Source organism: Ursus maritimus, unplaced genomic scaffold, assembly GCF_017311325.1.
Source record: "Ursus maritimus isolate PB19 unplaced genomic scaffold, ASM1731132v1 scaffold_4, whole genome shotgun sequence".
Taxonomy (NCBI): Eukaryota; Metazoa; Chordata; class Mammalia; order Carnivora; family Ursidae; genus Ursus; species Ursus maritimus.
Window position 1 is genome coordinate 57,214,329 of NW_024426552.1, and position 17,399 is coordinate 57,231,727.

Here is a 17,399-nt window from a genome sequence, read left to right on the forward strand (position 1 = left end):
ATTTTTAAAACCTCCAAATTACAGTGCTTTGATCAGAGGAGTTTATTTCTACGTTTCTGTTCAGTGGCGGCCTGCCTCAAAGTGATTTCACGGCCTGAGCTCCTTTGTTCTAGTGATTCTGCAATCCCTTCAGGCAGGAACCGGAAGATTTTTTTCTCTGTAAAGTGCCGAAGAGCAAATAGGTTAGATGTCTCTGTCCCAACGTCTCAACTCTGCCGCTATAGTGAAAGGCAGCCATAGTCGTACCCAAATGACCGTGGCTGTGTTTCGATAGAACCTTATATATGAATACTGAAATTTGAACTTCATATAATTTTTACCTGTCATGAAATCTTCTTGTGATTTCTTTCTTCAACCATTTAAAAATTTTAAAACCATTCTTACTTCAAGGGCCGCGCAAAAACAGGTGGCTGGCTAGATTTGGCCTACAGGTCACCTTTAGTGAGTCTTGTATTAGAGTAAAAAGAAAATCAAGTTTAAAATGTTGTGGCCTGATGATTCAAACTACTTAGAGTTGTGTTGTTTTGTGTTGGCAACTGGACATAAAGTGTTGTCCTCTGCGTTTCTTTCCAACAGGCTCTGGAAATATGGCGGTGTCACATCCCATTGCTGCCAGCACCCCTGAAGGAAGCAATTACGGGGCAATAGGTATTTCCTACAATGAGTCCATTCATTGAAGTATTTCCTAATTCTCCAGAGACTAGGATACAAAGGGCCCTTCAGCCACTACTGACTGTGAGATGGGCAAGGCAGTCATCATGTAGGATTGTCTTTCCTTTATAAGATGATTCGGTTGGGTGATCTGGAAGGCTCCTTCCAGCTCGAACCCTCTCCAGTTCTGTTCTTCTGTGCCAGTCACACGTGAGCAGCATTCCCTATGGTGGTTGCCATTGACTCCCAAGGTCCCAGTGGGGATGTTTTCATACCCAGCCTGAGTTCGGGGTGTGAACAATGTGTCAGAGTCAATGTCAGGGAGTCCGACATCAATTGACCAGCTGTTTCATTCTCAGGTTTCAGTGGAGTAAGGGCGATCGGAAGACTAAGGCTGTGCTGCAGGTGAACATGGCCGTAGCCTGACAATCGTTCATGCTGGCTAACTTCATAATCGAACCTAGTCACTCACATGGCAACCGCCCAGTGTTCATTGCGTGGCCTGAAAGAGACAGAATTCCTGTGGGTCTATGAATGGTTCGCTTAAAATGTCAGGGCAAAGGGGCTGGGAGTCCTTATTCCTGCTCGGGTGTGCTGTACCTTTGAGAAGCATGTGGATTTCATGCAGGCTACTTATTTCCTGCTCTGCAAGAACAGGGTTTTGTTGTGGTGGTGGTTTTTTTTTTTTTTTTAAACTCTCTGAACAGAAGAAATAAAGCGGAAGGTAGGCTCAGCTCATGTGCTCATCAAGCCGCACAAATTCCCATCTGCTCTGGGAAACATTCGCAAGAACACGAGGATTCTTCCTCCCGAGTGTGTTGTTCTCATGATGTAATCATAGATACGGCATGTGGGGGGTTTCGGTGTACAAAGACTTTATCCACGAGCGATGTATAGCTGCTGGATATGTGTGTGCTTACACGGATACGTGGTAGGCGCTATACATAACTGTGCATGTGTATGTTTATGTATTTATGTTCATATTATAAAATATGAAACATGACGTATAAGCATAATCTTATTTTTTGCATCCAAATACTTTAACAGAGCAGATGCCTTTATGTTCTTAATATGTATTTAGCCCTAGAAATAGGCAATTTAAATATAAAACATAGGAGAAGAGGAAAATCAGAAGTCCATTGAGGGGGACTTGAGAGAAAGAACATGTGTTGTGGGTAATGAGTTCATTTTTACCAACACAACATTTTCAAGAATGAGTCAGCACAGTGCTTTTTTGCAGAGAGGAATGGGCTGTACGGGTCCTTCCTAGCTCTGGAAGGCAGATGAGTTTTCTCTGTTTCAGAGGAGTCCAGCTCCAGTCCTGGCAGGCAGATGTCCTCCTCCGATGGTGGGCAGACATGCCAGTCAGACACAGACAGCTCCGTGGAGGAGAGTGACTTCGACACCATGCCAGACATCGAGAGTGATAAGAACGTCATCCGGACCAAGGTACTCCTGGCTGGCCAAACTCTGGGCAAGGGCAGAAAGTTCAACAGTCAAATACACCTTCAGCAGACCTCAGTTTCCCTTATTTTTTTTCCTTTCAAGGGAAACCAAACTTCCCTGAGGGCTTTTGAGATAAAACATGACTACAGACTAAAAGCAATACTCTGCTAATTAGCATTTCCTCCTGGAGGAAGAAAGTGAGAACGTGAAGCAGAACAGAGCAGTTACTCAGGGTCCTCAGGGTCTGGGGGCGCCTGGCCGGCTCAGCAGGAAGAGCATGCGACTCTTGTTCTCTGGGTTGTAAGTTCAAGCCCCATGTTGGGTGTAGAGATTACTTAAATAAATGAAACTTTAAACAACAACAACAAGAACAGCAACACTCAAGGTCTGAAGTGACTGACTGAGGACCATAAGGGAAGAAGGGATCCAGCAGATGGAAGAAAAGATTCAGGGAGGGGTATACCTGCGAAAACTCCCTGGTTCTGCACATATCATCCTTCAGGAGCAAAGCTCACTTCTTTCTGGCATATATTTATCCTACTGTGTTGTAGTCAGTAAGGGAAATGAAAGTAGATTGTCCAGTTTCGATCCTATCATTCGAGAACCACACAGTGGGCATCTCTGAAAACTGAAAACCAGTTCCTGAGATACCGGAAGCATTTGAGACTCCCAATAGGTTTTCCGCATCAGCCGATTCTTACGATTCCAGAAAAAATACTAGGATTTTTATTGAGGTATTGTGGGGGGAAAAGTGAAAGAAAAGTTTTATTAAATAATTTTAATCCCTAGCAAGGGATTGGATTGAAATTTTGTAAAGTTCCCCTTTGTCTCTTCTGCAAAAAAAAAGCCAAATACGGTTTTGCATTCTCTTTTTATTTGGTATCCTAGATGTTCCTTTACCTGTCAGATCTGTCCAGGAAGGACCGGAGAATTGTCAGCAAAAAATACAAGATTTATTTTTGGTGAGTGGATGACTACTAGGACCACAGTTCCCTTAAGTAAAATGAAAGTTTTCTGAGTGAAAGCCACAGTCCCTTACGGTGCCAGTTTCTGTTTAATGAGGCAAAGGCATAGATGTTTCAAGAATTCATGCCACATTCTATAAGAAAAACAAAAATAAACTATGAAAGGCAACCAGCCCTAAACTAAATACATACAAAGTAAAAATGAGAATGATGGTAGAATCCCATATGCTTAGGGAGCACACCAACTCCATTTCCAGAAAGACCACGTAGCAATAACATGTTACTACCTTCCATGAGACACGCCAAACTGGAGCCTTTATGTTCTTAATATGTATTCCGTCTTCTCACCCGGCCTGGCTCTTTGAAGAGCCAGTGATTTCAGGGACTGGAGATCTACAGCATCTCAGAGTAGCTGGAAACCGCCCTGAAAGGAGATGGTACCCCAGCCAGTGACAAATAGACCTGTGGTGGTCAAACACCTAGATGCAGCTTCTCTCCAAACCGAGAGGCTAAGCTGCCTGGCAGGAGACACCCCCACACACATACTCCCCCACCCACGCTCAGAAACCCCAAACTGATGCTGTGACAGCCCTTCCATTCTTTTCTCTGGAAGGACGCCCTTTCACTCGGGTACAGATATTCAAGGGAAGCAAGGAGCAGTGGGGGCCCCATGGAACTTCACAGTGGGACCATCATTTTGGAGCTAAGAGGTATCTTAGAGAGCCACATCCCTTCATGTGAGCCATCTCCCATTACTTACACTCGGAATACTTTTAATCAGACAACAGTCTAAAGAAATAGACCCTCATCCCTAATTTGGGTAAAGCAGAAGCAAGTATTATTTATAGTTTTACCAGTGATTGTAGTAGTGGAACGCTGGAGAGACAGGAACTCTATCATCAGTTTCTAGTTACTTTTACAAGTTAACTAGGGAGTTATGGGTTGGAAGGATTCTTTTTTTAAAAAATTGAGCAAAGATTTCATTGCTAATTTCTTTCTGCCGGCGTAGGAACATCATCACCATCGCCGTGTTTTATGCACTTCCTGTGATCCAGCTGGTCATCACCTACCAGACAGTAAGTGCTGCCCAGAACCCCAGAAGCCCAGCTTTCGTACCGCAGGGAGAGATCTTTGCTATGACTTACAGAGAAAGGTACATATCACTTGAGCTCAGTCCAAGTATTAATTTCCCATTTCAGTTCCAAATGGACTTGTCCTTTGCTTCATCTTTGATGGACCTTTATATCTAGTTCCCAATTGTTTCATCACAGAAGGGCTTGGGACCTCTTGTATCGTTTTGTCACCCAATTCGAACTTATTACCTTAAGCTCCTGCAGCTGTAATATTACCAACTCTATCTGTCATTTACCAGGCTGCACTTCTGAGTATCAAGGGGTAATGAATAGAATAAGTAAAGTTCCAGGCCAAAACAAAGAAACCTGCTGTCTAATTTAGCCTGTGCCCTCTCGTTGAGGGTAAATGTTTTTTATAAAACTAAACACAGCTTTGCAAAACTAATAAGATATTCGAATTTTAAAAATATATAAAATAAGAACTAAAATAAAGTAAAAACAAATAAAGATAATAATTAAAGCAGCTTGAGAATCCCCAATATTCCTTCATAGAACCTTAGGGTCCAGATCACATAATGACCGTCTCTAGCGTTTATTACACACAGAAGGCCTACTTATAAAGGATGAGGCTGACGGTGTTTCTAATTTGATTTCTAATCAAATCACCTGGGGAGCTTTTAAATCCCTGCGTGCAGGCCGTACCCAAACCAAATTAGATCCGAGTCTCTGAGAGTCAAAGCAGGCATCGGTATTGATGAAATCCCCAGCGATTCTAATGTACAGCCAAGTTTGAAAGCCAATGGTCTAATAATATTTAGCCAGTTCCATACTTACTATGCAATGAGGACAAGGACTGTTATGAGGTTTGGGCACCACTACTTATAATGTCAAGATTCTCTGAATACCTCAGGGCCCTGTCAGAAGACAGAGCTGTGTATGGTCTGGGAAGGTTCTTAATGGTAGAGATCGTGATAAATATGGAAAAGTGAACACATACTTCCTCATGTCTACCTGCCCTGTGGTTATCACTTCCACGCACAGAATGGGACAGCTCTGTACCCTCCCGACATGAATCTAGAAAATAGAACATATCATGACAGTCCTAATAAGCCTGTGCTGTGTGAATGTGGCAGATGATGGCCCATCCCCTGCTGAGAAGGGACACTGGTTATATGGTAAACCACTGTGAGCAGTGCCTGCCTTCTGTGATTTCAGGCTGGGCTAGCAGATGGAGAAACGCTGCATCTCCTCTTGATTTTGCAGGTGGCGAATGTCACTGGCAATCAGGACATCTGCTACTACAACTTCCTCTGTGCTCACCCTCTGGGCGTCCTGAGGTGAGCCCTGTCCTCTGGTTGCCCGTGAGGCATTTAGAGATTCCTTTCTGAGTGATATGATGTCAGTTTTTAAAAATACTAAAAACAACCATGGAAAACCACCCCAGTCAAGGTGAAGAGGGATGAAATCTAGAAGTTTTGAGACCAGACGTGCTCCTCTCATTCCTGTTTAGGGGCCTCTGGAGAAATTCCTAAGAATAACCAGCTGAGAAGAGGGTGGGGATGTTTTTGAAAAGATCAGGTCCTAGCTGTGATGACAGGCATCCGTTTGCAGGAGCTGCTCCCATATTAATTCATTGAACAGCCCCCTAAAACGGATAGGATTATCATTACTCCCATTTTCAGATGAAGATGCTAAGGCTTAGAAAGGTAAGGACCCGTGGGAGGTCCCTCAACTGTTAGTGACATCAAGACTGATGTCGAACCCAGGCCTGCTGCCTCCGAGGCCATGCTCTACCCACCGGAACATGGTGAAGTGGAAAGAGCATTCGCCTGGCAGTTGGGAGCAAGGCTTCTTGTTACAGAACTAAACTAGCCTCAGTTTCCTGAAATAAAGCAGCTGGCTATGACCAGCTGACCCTTCACAGTTATAGAGCTGAATATTGACACACATAGCATGGGTCCGTCTATGAGAATTCCCTCTCACAGTGTAGCTGGAACTCTTGGCCAAGCTGCCCATCCTTGGAGCAGCTGTTTTCCAGGATTCATTCCATGCCAGTGCCATCAGGATCAGAGAGGATTGGGTGGGTGTTAGGGAAGCCGATCAGGCATCCCAGAGCAGAAACAGGCACATTATTACAGGCCAGGCCTAAAATAAAAGGGTAAGGTTAAAGATGATCTCTGACAATTTGCCAGTCATGAAATCTGATGATAAGACTGGGCAGAAAATATGGAATGTTGAGAGTACTCATTCATTCATTCATTCATTCATTCATTCTCCAAATCTCTTGGATGGCCTGGACTCTCTCACGGTTTCCCTCTCATCCCTTAGTGCCTTCAACAACATTCTCAGTAACCTGGGCCACGTGCTCCTGGGCTTCCTCTTCCTGCTGATAGTCTTGCGCCGGGACATTCTCCATTGCAGAGCCCTGGAAGCCAAGGACATCTTTGCCATGGTGAAGAGAGGGGGAGTAAATCAGATGTGGGAGTTAGGAAGGGTCATGGTTCCAAACAGTATCTGCAAAGGGGAGGGACATCTGGCTGGATGGTGTGGTGATGGATTCCGTGAAAAGAATAAGAGGAGGCCAGAAGCTTGGGTTTCCAGATTGCATGGCTGTAACACCAATTGCTGTCTTTCCACTGACCACGCTTTCTCCTCTTTCAGGAGTATGGGATTCCTAAACACTTTGGTGTTTTCTATGCAATGGGCATCGCACTGATGATGGAAGGAGTGCTCAGTGCTTGTTACCATGTCTGCCCTAATTACTCCAACTTCCAATTCGGTAATTAGAATTTCCATCAACCACATAGATTTGAGTTAGGAGTCTTGTCCTGGGACAATCCCCAAATGCATGCAAGAATTAAATGATATTTTATGTGAGCTAAAGTGATTTGAGGGCACCTTCTCACAGGGCATCGTTTCCACATGTCGTACCATCTTTTCTCTCTGACCACCATCCAGACTAGAACATTGAATGATGATCCCATGGTTAGATCTGAACATTGAATGATGATCCCATGGTTAGATCTGAACATTGAATGATGATCCCATGGTTAGATCTGAACATTGAATGATGATCCCATGGTTAGATCTGCAGGTGGACAATGGGCTAAGCATTAGACAGCCGGGAGATAGAATCCACCAACAGACATCTGGAAGGTTCCCTCAGTATAATCCGGCCTAACTTAGACTGCTTTGGGTTAAAAATAATAGAAAGCCCAATCCAACTGGATTAAATAGTAAGGACAAATATCAGCTCAACTTCTGAAATTCCAAAGGTGGGAAAGTTTTGGTATTGACTCATCAGGTGGCTCTGGCTCCAATTCTCTGCGACCCCTTGGGTTGGGCTCGGCCTGTAGGCTCATTTTATCCTCAGGCTTTTTAGGAAATTCATCATGGCAAAAATAGCTACAGCCGGTCCTGGCTTCCGTTCTCTACTTCATGATGTTTGGTGGATGCAGGAGGCTGGTTTCCAGGAGCTTTCACTTAAGAGCGAGGAAACTTCTTTGCCAAAAACCTCCAGATAATGTTCTTCCACACCTCAGTAGTTTAAATAGTCATGAGCCCATTCCAGAATTATTCCCTAGTTGCTAGTTAGCTCAAGCATAGGTTGGTACACCAATCATGGTGGCAAAGGAGGGGGATTACCTTTAGACCAATGAGACCCATCCGTGGAACCAGGGGTTGGAGTTAGCTTTGCTGAAACAAATAGGAAAGGCATGCATTTCTGAATCGAATATGGGCCTAAAATATTTGAGTTAGTACTGATGTGCCGTCAAGAGGGAGGAGGGGAAGAGCTGATTTTAATAGTAGGCGATTAATAGTGACCCCCACACTCAAGGATATGAATTTTAAAAATAGTCATGTTTATGTCTGTGTTCTAACCTCTGTCTATAAGCCCAGAACACCACAGAAATTCTCCGTCACATTTAATTTTTTTTAATTAGAAACATTTTTAATAGAAAAAACTACAGAGAACAGTATCAGCCACCACTCAGAACAAATGCCAACATTTTAAAATATTTGCTTTCAATCTACCTTTTAAGAAATAAAACGCTGTGATAAATTTGAGGTTCTTTGAATTGCTTTCCAAACTTATTCCCCTCCCTCCTTCCCCAAAGGCAACAGCTATGGCTAATATTTATCAGTCCAGTTTGTTTTTATAATTTTACTACGTTTGTAGTAAATTAATATTTACTTATCACACCACATTCTGCAACTCTTTTTCATCCAACAATATGTTTTCAAAATTTTGCAATATTGAATCAAGCACATCCAGTTCATTCCTTTTTAAGGACTGTCGTCTTCTGTAATAAAAACATGTGCACTGCGTTTATCAGTTCCTCTACGGAACACCGGCCGGGTGTTGCCGATGTGCTGCGATTGCAGACAGCGCTGCAGCGAACACCCTTACACAGTCCTCTTTGTGCACACGTGAGAGAGGTTCCCTGGGACACCTAGACGGAGAATTTTGGAGTCACCTGGTTTATGCATCCTCCATTTTGCCAACAACTTCCCAGTTTCTACAGGGTATGAATTCCTACTCCCACTAGCTGCCTGGGAGTTTGCATTCCCCTCCATCATCATGAATGTGTCATTGTCCAACATTTAACTGTTTTGCTACATTCTCGAGTAATACGGGACGCCACGTTTAATTTCTAACTGTTTACCATTCCTCGGCTGTAAAGCTATCTATGAGCGGCAATCAATGGAGATCCATTTCAGGGCGCTGATAAGGACCGTCGACGCCCACCTAGGATTCTTTTTCTTGTCCCAGCCCCCTAACTGTCACCAGCATGGACCCCTGTTATAGCTGCCGACCACCAGCATTTACACGCAAATTCCCCTGCACGTGGGGACAGTTATTTATCATGTCCTCAGATACCAGGCTTCCGCGAACCGGAGCAGCCTGGGCGGGGTTAGAAGCCGAGTGTGTGGGGTCCGGCTAGAGAACGTGCCCGCGGAGGCCCGGAGGCTGTCGGGTCGGAGGTCTCCACCGCCTAAGAGCGCAAATACTCCGGGGCCTGAAGGCAAGGGGTTCCCAAGCCCCCGAGGAACTGCCTGTCGCCTGTCGGATGCTGATTGTCCGGCTCGTCCCGTGTGCCCTCAGACACCTCCTTCATGTACATGATCGCGGGGCTCTGCATGCTGAAGCTCTACCAGACGCGCCACCCGGACATCAATGCCAGCGCCTACGCGGCCTACGCCTCCTTCGCGGCGGTCATCACGCTCACCGTCCTCGGAGTGGTGCGTCCCCCCCCGCCATGGCCTTCAGCCCCGCTTTCCAAGCGCGCGCCCTCAGGGGTGGGGGGGCGGGGGGGTTCCGTTGTTTGTTTGCTGGACCTCAGGGGAACAGGTTTGAATGAATCACAGTCCTTGGTTCCTGATAGGCGGCCATCGTGGGTTAATTCATGGGATTTTATGGACTTAATTAAGAGCTAGTTAGCTCTTATACGGTACGAGGCACCTGTAAGGCCAGCCCTGCAGAGTTGCGCTGTAAAGCTGGGACCGGACTCAGGAGAGACTGGCGCAGAGGCTGCAAGCTGATTGGAGAGACAGACGGAGCGGAATGTGCAGGGACACATGTGGGTCGTGTGCAGTTACTTGAGGAACATTAGCCCCCAGCCCTACACCTGTTGCCCCTTCGCTGTGGCTGTTCGGTGCCTCCCCGGTGTCTTCCCTCTCCCCTTGTATTTGGCCAGGTAGCCATTCGTTCTGGTGCAGTAAGATCCCTGTGAGCTCACAGAAGTGGGGGGACACTGCAATGCATGCACAGCTGGGGTTTTGACTCCGTATGCATACGTGAGAGACAATGATTTTCATGAGTTCTGTGGGGAACATCCCAGAGGAAGGTAACTTCCATCTTTACTCCTAGGTGTTTGGAAAAAATGACCTGTGGTTCTGGGTCATCTTCTCTGCGATCCATATCCTGGCGTCCCTGGCCCTGAGCACCCAGATCTACTACATGGGTCGTTTCAAGATAGGTGAGTCACCTGTTACTCTACACTGAACACACTGATGAGCGTACCCCAAGAAAGCGTTGTCTTTGCTCACCCTAAACAGAAGCGTTGCTGGTCATCAGGAACATGTGCTCTGAATTCTGTGTGTTTAATAACTTCCTCTCCTGTGTAGGATCACAATGAGCTCTTGCCACTAGTTCTCGTTTCAACCGAGAACTGGGCTCGCCGTACCCCAGGCTGAGGCCGACTTCCAGCCCCAAGTCCCAGGGCTTTATAACTCACGGAACGCTGAAAGTGTGTTTCAAGAATGATGTCATCACGCCACCCATTCCACATACAGGAATCGTTTTCAGTCTGTAGCATTTAAAAGGAGCGTTTCCCCGAGTAGGCTAAATGGTTACAAAGAATTATATATTACATAATTATATATTGTTTTCAAATTCTGGGACTGGATCGAATGTTTTGAGACTTACCATTCTTAACAGGCAGGACCCCTGCTGAACTCCCCCCAATAATGTAAACATATCACATTAGAGCACTGACGGCTCCGTGGAAATCAGCTTCTGATATGCTGCCGTCAGTCACTACATGCGGGAACAGATTTGAGCCATTGTAGAGCATTACATTTCCCCAATCCTTTTAAGGGCCAGGAAGTCAGACTTAAAATATTCTTAAATATTCTTTTGTATATTTCAAGAAAAATATTTACATATAAACATAGGCCCATCCCTAATATTTGCAGAGCCCAAAGCAAGATTGTAAATAAAAGTCCACATATCGGGGCGCCTGGGTGGCACAGCGGTTAAGCGTCTGCCTTCGGCTCAGGGCGTGATCCCGGCGTTATGGGATCGAGCCCCACATCAGGCTCCTCCACTATGAGCCTGCTTCTTCCTCTCCCACTCCCCCTGCTGTGTTCCCTCTCTTGCTGGCTGTCTCTATCTCTGTTAAATAAATAAATAAAATCTTTAAAAAAAAAAAAAAAAGTCCACATATCATATGTGTAAAAATTTTGAAGTTGTAAAGCAGACTAAAAAAATCTATTAAATACATGGAAAGAAGAAAGGAAGGAAGGAAGGCCGGCCAATGAACTGATAAATATAATATGCCTTCTTCACAACTGAGAAGGTCCAGGTCCAAATTTAAAATTGTCAGTTCCTCAAGAACACTCCAGAACATAGCTGATTATGAGAGCTGGTCCCCAGGCTCTACCTGTCTTTTCTTTCCTCTCTGGGTCTGTCCTGCATCATAAGGGGTCTCACAGATATGTACATGGACATTCTCGCCCAACATCCAGTTGGCCACTCCTTGCCCCGAGAGGTGCCCACTCTAGCAGCGCTGTCTGCCCTCGGGAAGGTCGACGGAGGAAGGGAGTTACACAGGCTCTGTGAGCGGACTCAAGTCCATCTGGGCAGGGAATTCTGGGGTCTGGGAATTCAGAATGTGGCCCAGAAGGGGGAATAGTTCCCTCGCCCGGCAGACCCCTCACTCACTGGGGAGCGAGGGCCTTTAAAATATGGCCAGGTCTAAGAGTGATTCTACATAAACAAGTAGCTTTAAGATTAGAAAGCTGAATAAAACAATCTTGACAATTTAATTTTCCCCATGGGCACAGTCAGATTTGCCCTTGGCTTTGACATAGCCAATGTACCTTCAAGTTGCCCAGTGGAAGCATCGCTAACTGGACGTGCAGAGCATTTGGTTTGGGACTCTGGTCATGCCCCAACCTCCAGACTCAAAGGTGAGGGAAGTCATACAAAGTCAACTTTGAAAAGGAAAATAATTTGAAGCACGGTTGTCTGGCTGCTCCCAGGTTCTCCCAGAGTTAGAAAAATAAACTTGAATACAGATACATGAGACGGTAGTGACCATGAGTAATATATAAAGGAGATTTTAATATATTTATACCACTTTTGCCCCATACAATTTTGCCATACTGTATTAGTTTACCTTCTTAAAAAGGAGAAATGTAATGTCTTATATTATGACCATGTAATAGTCTAGACGGTCTCAACAGGAAAAAGATGTCACATACAAAGATGGGGGATTTAATCACAAAGGGACCATTTATAAGACAAGGTCGGTGTAGAGGAGAATGAATGGGGTAGACTGGCAACCTGGAGTCAGAAGCAGGAAAGCCCAAAAAGGACAGGGAGGGAGTGCTTACCAAAACGTGGAATGAGGAAGCCACTCTAAAAGGAGCAGTGACCTTTAGATGACAGACATGAGGCAGTCTGAGGCAACGTCACAAGGAGGGCACCAGGTGGAAAATACTCTTAGCTCACTCTCCTTCCTGAGCCCCTCCAGTCCCCTGCTGGGGTTTCCCATTGTCCAAATCCATGCAGTGGGAGCAAATCCACTTACAGGGTCCTGCAGTCAGCCTCCTGGGGACACGGTGCAGGACAGAGGTGTGGCCAAGGTAAATGGAGGACAGCCAGTGTGTAACATCACTGAGTATGTTCAATTTCTCTACCCAGGGAGTCTTCCTCAAGTGGTCACAGATTTACCAGCATCTAAAGGAAAATGTGCCATTCTGTGGTGACGATGGTCACAACTAAATTTAGTCCAAAGACAGGAAGTTGGGTTAGTGGACAGTGGCTCAGTCAACTCTGAATTCCCAGACTCTCTGCCCATTTTTTAAGCTGCCTCTGCTTTCTAGAATGACATACACCCTTCTCTGTGGCCCTCAGGCCACACCTGAAAATGAACGTGGACACAGGAAAGGCAGCAGTGATGGGGCAGAGCATTTCATAAGGAGGGCAGAAACCGTAGAGCTACTTGCCCAGGTCACGACTGTGCTACCAGAGCCTGAGAAAGCGACGTCAGGCATTGCTCATGAGAGAGGACGGATTGCACACTGCAAGTGGTACCCAAAGGAGACGTCCGCTTCCCTCTTTGAGGAATAGTAGACTTGGGAATGTTTGAGCCAGGCAGAAAGATTCTGTGTTCTCTATGATGAGCAAACGTTACTTTTTTAAATTGGAAAATACAATGAAAGTCATCGTTTTGAGAGAAAAATAAAATGACCAGTAGTTTACCTGTTTGGCTACCTTCTTATATCATTTTCTTTTCTCATTTCTTCTCTGCTTCCCACTGATTCAGATGTGTCTGATACAGGTAACGTTCAGCCACCCTTCCCAGGGTTCTCGGTGGTTTTCTTAACAAAGCAACCCGCCGGGCTGTCCTGACAGCTCTGCTCCCTGAACGCCCCTTCCAGATGGGGCAGGATCAGTGTGGGGAGGGGAGCAGAGAGGGCCTCAGAGGCAGGGATTTACTCCAACCCAGCCTGCCCCGAGCCTCTTCTGGGCTATGGCACGGACCCACCCCTCCTTCCTCCATCCCTCAGTATATCCGGTCTCCTGAAGTCTGGTTACATTGACCCCAGGGGTAAACATGAAGAGGAACAGCATTCACAACAGAGCTGGGGTCCACCCTCACGGAAATGCTTGCTTTGAGCAGACCCCAGCCTTCCCGTGGTGTCTGCAGGGTAGACAGTTCACAGAAAGACAGCTCCACTTGTGACCCTGACTCTGTTCATACAACAATCGTAACACACACACTTGCTGTGTGTCATCCTACGCTTTTGAAGGATTGTATTTAAAAATTCTTTCCTATCTTTTTCTCACCATCTTAACGTACATCCCCTGGATTCCGGCTTCAGTACAAGTTTAGACCTTCTGAACATGCTTCGTAGACTTCAGTACCCTCGGGTTCAGTTCTTACTGACTTAAAACCACATGGAGAAATACAGATGAGAATTTTTGCAAGCTAGGATTCCCCACCCTCTAGAGAGAGGTCTCTGCTCTGAAGGAAACAGCCCTGGAGTAAACTACAAAGGGACTCTTAGCGGAGCAGGCCGCGGCAGGGCTGGCCAGGCACCCAGACTACTGGGGAGCGCAGTTACTGTGCCCACCGCACTTGTCTTTCTGCGGGGTGACGCTTGCCTCTCGTTGCCTCACGGGACAGCACCGTTTTTTAAGGGCAACATGTATTGCTGACCTATTAGCCGTGCAAAGCGTAAGGTGAAGGCGACATCATCTTGGCCCTCAACGCTTGGGCCCTATGGGAGTATTTGGTATGACCTCTGACTCGGCCTTACCATGCGGTTGTGTCATCGGCAGACTTGGGGATTTTCCGACGGGTCGCGACGGTGTTCTACACGGACTTCGTCCAGCAGTGCAGCCGGCCGCTGTACATGGTACGTGCTTGCTCCCGTGTGCCTTGGCCTTCTCCCAGGGAGCCGGCGAACGGGAGGGGGCAGCGCGGGGCGGACGCTCGGGTTCCCTGAATCAGAGAGCCAGATGGCCCCGGGTGGCTGAGGTCCAGTTAGGGGGAAGGAGCATGTTACTCTTCTGGCTCATGAAAACCAAGCTGGGCTGGGTCTATTTTTATACATGAAATGATGCTGGTGTATAAAGAAAACATATGTGTATTGCATAGAAAACTACTCAACGGTGACAATTGCTGTGGGGAAGAATCAAGGATCGAGGCAGGGTGTTGGTGTATAAAATCATCCCAAGGGGTATGATTATTTCACTTGGGGAAAGGAGAAGGGCACCCACTCAGTAATTGTACCGGGATAGCAGGCACAAACCAGGCCTGTCTCAAGCAAACGGGGCACCTGTCACTCCAGTCGCTTTCAGTAAGAACTTACACTTTCCACATTTTGATTTTTATACATCGTTTGATTTTTGCAGGGGGCAAGAATAATTTTTCAAAACTGTGGTTATTACTTAGTGGTTGAAACACAAGTCCTAAAAATTCAACATCACTGTTTTCGGTATATTATACATCAATACACGGAGCAGAGGGGTTGGGGCCCTGGTCCCAACTCTATCTTGGCTCGCTGGCCAGCGACCTTAGGAAGGCCACATAGGTCCCGTGAGCCACGGCCCCACCCTTTATAGACTGCTGTGACCACAACTGGTGATGCTGTTTGGGCCTGGCGCACAGGAGTTCACTAAGTACCTTCTACTAGTTTTCGATCTAAAGCTGTTTACGTAAAGGAGTATGAGAGTGTTTCGGCCCTCTAGAGCTTGGGCAGGAGCTATAGGCACTAAAAATTGAGGGGATTGGGGCTGAATGGTTTTATTCACATGAGAACTGAAAAATCCAGTAGGACCTGGGAGTATTTTGAGAGTTAAGCGTACTTGAGCTGTGAGCCAGGAAGAGCAATTAATGTTTTGTTTGTTTGCTTGCTTACATTAACTGATGCAGGCTGTCTTTTTTTTCCCCTAATAGACTATTTTTTTAGAGCCGCTTATTAGGTTCACAAAAAAATTGAGCAGAAGATACAGAGATTTCCCATCAATCCCTTCCCCCACCCATGCACAGCCTCCCGCACTCTCAACACCCCCAAGCAGAGCTGTACATTAGTTACAGCCCATGTGGCTACACGGACACATCAGCATTATTCCAAGTCCTAGTTTGCAGTTCACTCTGGCCGTTGTACATTCTTTGAGCTTTGACAAATTCGTAACAACAAGATTCACCATTTTAAAATCATACCAAGTAGTTTCCCTGCCCTAAAAATCTTCTGTGCTCCCCCTGTTCTTCCTCCCCCCTCAGGCCCCCCCCCCATGCCTGGCAACTACTGATCCTTTTACTGTCTCCATAGTCTTGCCTTTGCCAGAACGTCATATAGCTGGAATAATATAGAATTTAGCCTTTTCAGATTAGCTTCTTTCACTTAATAATAGGCATTTAAGGTGTTTCCGTGTCTTTTCGTGGCTGGGTGGCCCATTACTTTTTAGCACTGAATACTACTCCGTGGTCTGGGTGCATTACTGCGTTTTGTTTATCCATTCACCTGCCGAAGGACAATTCGTAATTTGGCAATTACAAGTGAGGCTGGTATAAAAATGTGTGTGCCGGGCGCCTGGGTGGCTCAGTTGGTTGAGCATCTGACTCTTGATCTCAGCTCAGGTCTTGATCTCAGGGTCATGAGTTTGAGCCCCACGTTGGGCTCTGCAATGGGCTTGGAACCTACTTAAAAAATAAATTCGTGTGCAGGTTTTTGTGTGGGCTTATGTTTTAAACTCCTTTGGATAAATACCCAGGAGGGCAGTTTCTGGATCATAAGGCAAAAATATATTTAGTTTTCGAAGAAACTGTCAAATCATCTTCCAGAGTGGCTGTACCATTTTGCACTCCCCCCAGCAGTGAATGAGAGTTCTCGTTGCTCCACATCCTCGCTACATTTGGTGGGGTCCATGTTTCAGTCTTTCTGATAGATGAATTCATTTTTTTTAAATGAAGATACTTCCTCCAAACCAGATGGATCACCCACTAAGAGAATCACCACTTTTAAACAGTCGACGAGGCCATGCAAATTTAAGTATAACCAGATACCACCTTAAAGTTTTAAGTTTTAGGCAAAGGTACAGGACCAGACTGTGACTTAATCTCTATCAGAGCCATTTTCCTTTGAGATGGACCTTTCCTATTTTCCCCACTACCAATATCTCTAGTGTTGAGGCTGTGTGTTTAGAGACCAGGAGCCTGGAAGCTGCAGGGCCTCCTTGGAGCCAGAGTACTGGGTAGGAAACCAGAGCCTCCCAGGTGAGTCCCAAGAGCTTTCTCGTGGCCCACGAAGTAATACTATGCAGGGGACAGCAGGAGCAGAACGGTTTTAACTACTGAGTCAGCTGCACACACGGCCAACCTGCTCACCGAGGAGTGGGCCGCAGGTGCCCAGCTACCCCAAACACTGGGGGGAAACAGTAAGAGTCGGGCTTTACTCACCACATCTTCTTTAACGAAGTCACGTCCGTTCAGTCCCGGGCCGTGCTGTTTGTTCTCTAGGGGATTAGGGCCCGACTGCCGGGGCAGCTCCCTGAGAACCGTGGAAACTCTTCCACTGGGCAATTGTTTTCCTGTAATTGATGCTTCCCCTGTGGTAGGTTAAAAGAAAAGCAATGTGTGCAGCCTCTCATTTGATGTTTTCTTACCAGGACAGAATGGTGCTGCTCGTCGTGGGGAATCTGGTTAACTGGTCCTTGTAAGTAGTCTTAGAAAGACACGTCTTTTCTCTTTGTTGATGTCTGTAACACTGTGGTTTCGCTTTCCTTGGCTGTTATTTTTATAAAGAAATCTGAAACTAAGGTGAGTGTAGGACTGCACTTGCCCTAGGGACTTGAAAGAAAGATATTTTTCCTCCTGCAAAGAATGCACTAGGAAGCCTTGTGTACCACCAGTGGCCTCGTAAAGCGTTGAGTTCAACGCACTGATGCATTGAGTTCATTTGCTCAGCAAGACCAACATCAAATTTGTTATCTATGTCGATAGACTACGTAGGTAGATGATGGAGA

The 17,399-nt window shown here is 46.1% G+C and overlaps 1 protein-coding gene across 1 annotated transcript in view; it reads left to right on the forward strand.

Moving 5' to 3' along the window:
• SIDT1 (SID1 transmembrane family member 1) overlaps window positions 1-17,399 on the forward strand; it is a 92,871-nt gene that overhangs the window by 67,938 nt on the left and 7,534 nt on the right. The window contains exons 11-21 of the mRNA XM_040621248.1: window positions 577-648; window positions 1,955-2,100; window positions 2,986-3,059; window positions 4,072-4,138; window positions 5,399-5,472; window positions 6,464-6,587; window positions 6,797-6,914; window positions 9,243-9,379; window positions 10,008-10,116; window positions 14,211-14,287; window positions 17,043-17,089. Coding sequence (XP_040477182.1) covers window positions 577-648; window positions 1,955-2,100; window positions 2,986-3,059; window positions 4,072-4,138; window positions 5,399-5,472; window positions 6,464-6,587; window positions 6,797-6,914; window positions 9,243-9,379; window positions 10,008-10,116; window positions 14,211-14,287; window positions 17,043-17,089 — 1,045 coding nt within the window. The remainder of the gene's footprint in view (window positions 1-576; window positions 649-1,954; window positions 2,101-2,985; window positions 3,060-4,071; window positions 4,139-5,398; window positions 5,473-6,463; window positions 6,588-6,796; window positions 6,915-9,242; window positions 9,380-10,007; window positions 10,117-14,210; window positions 14,288-17,042; window positions 17,090-17,399) is intronic.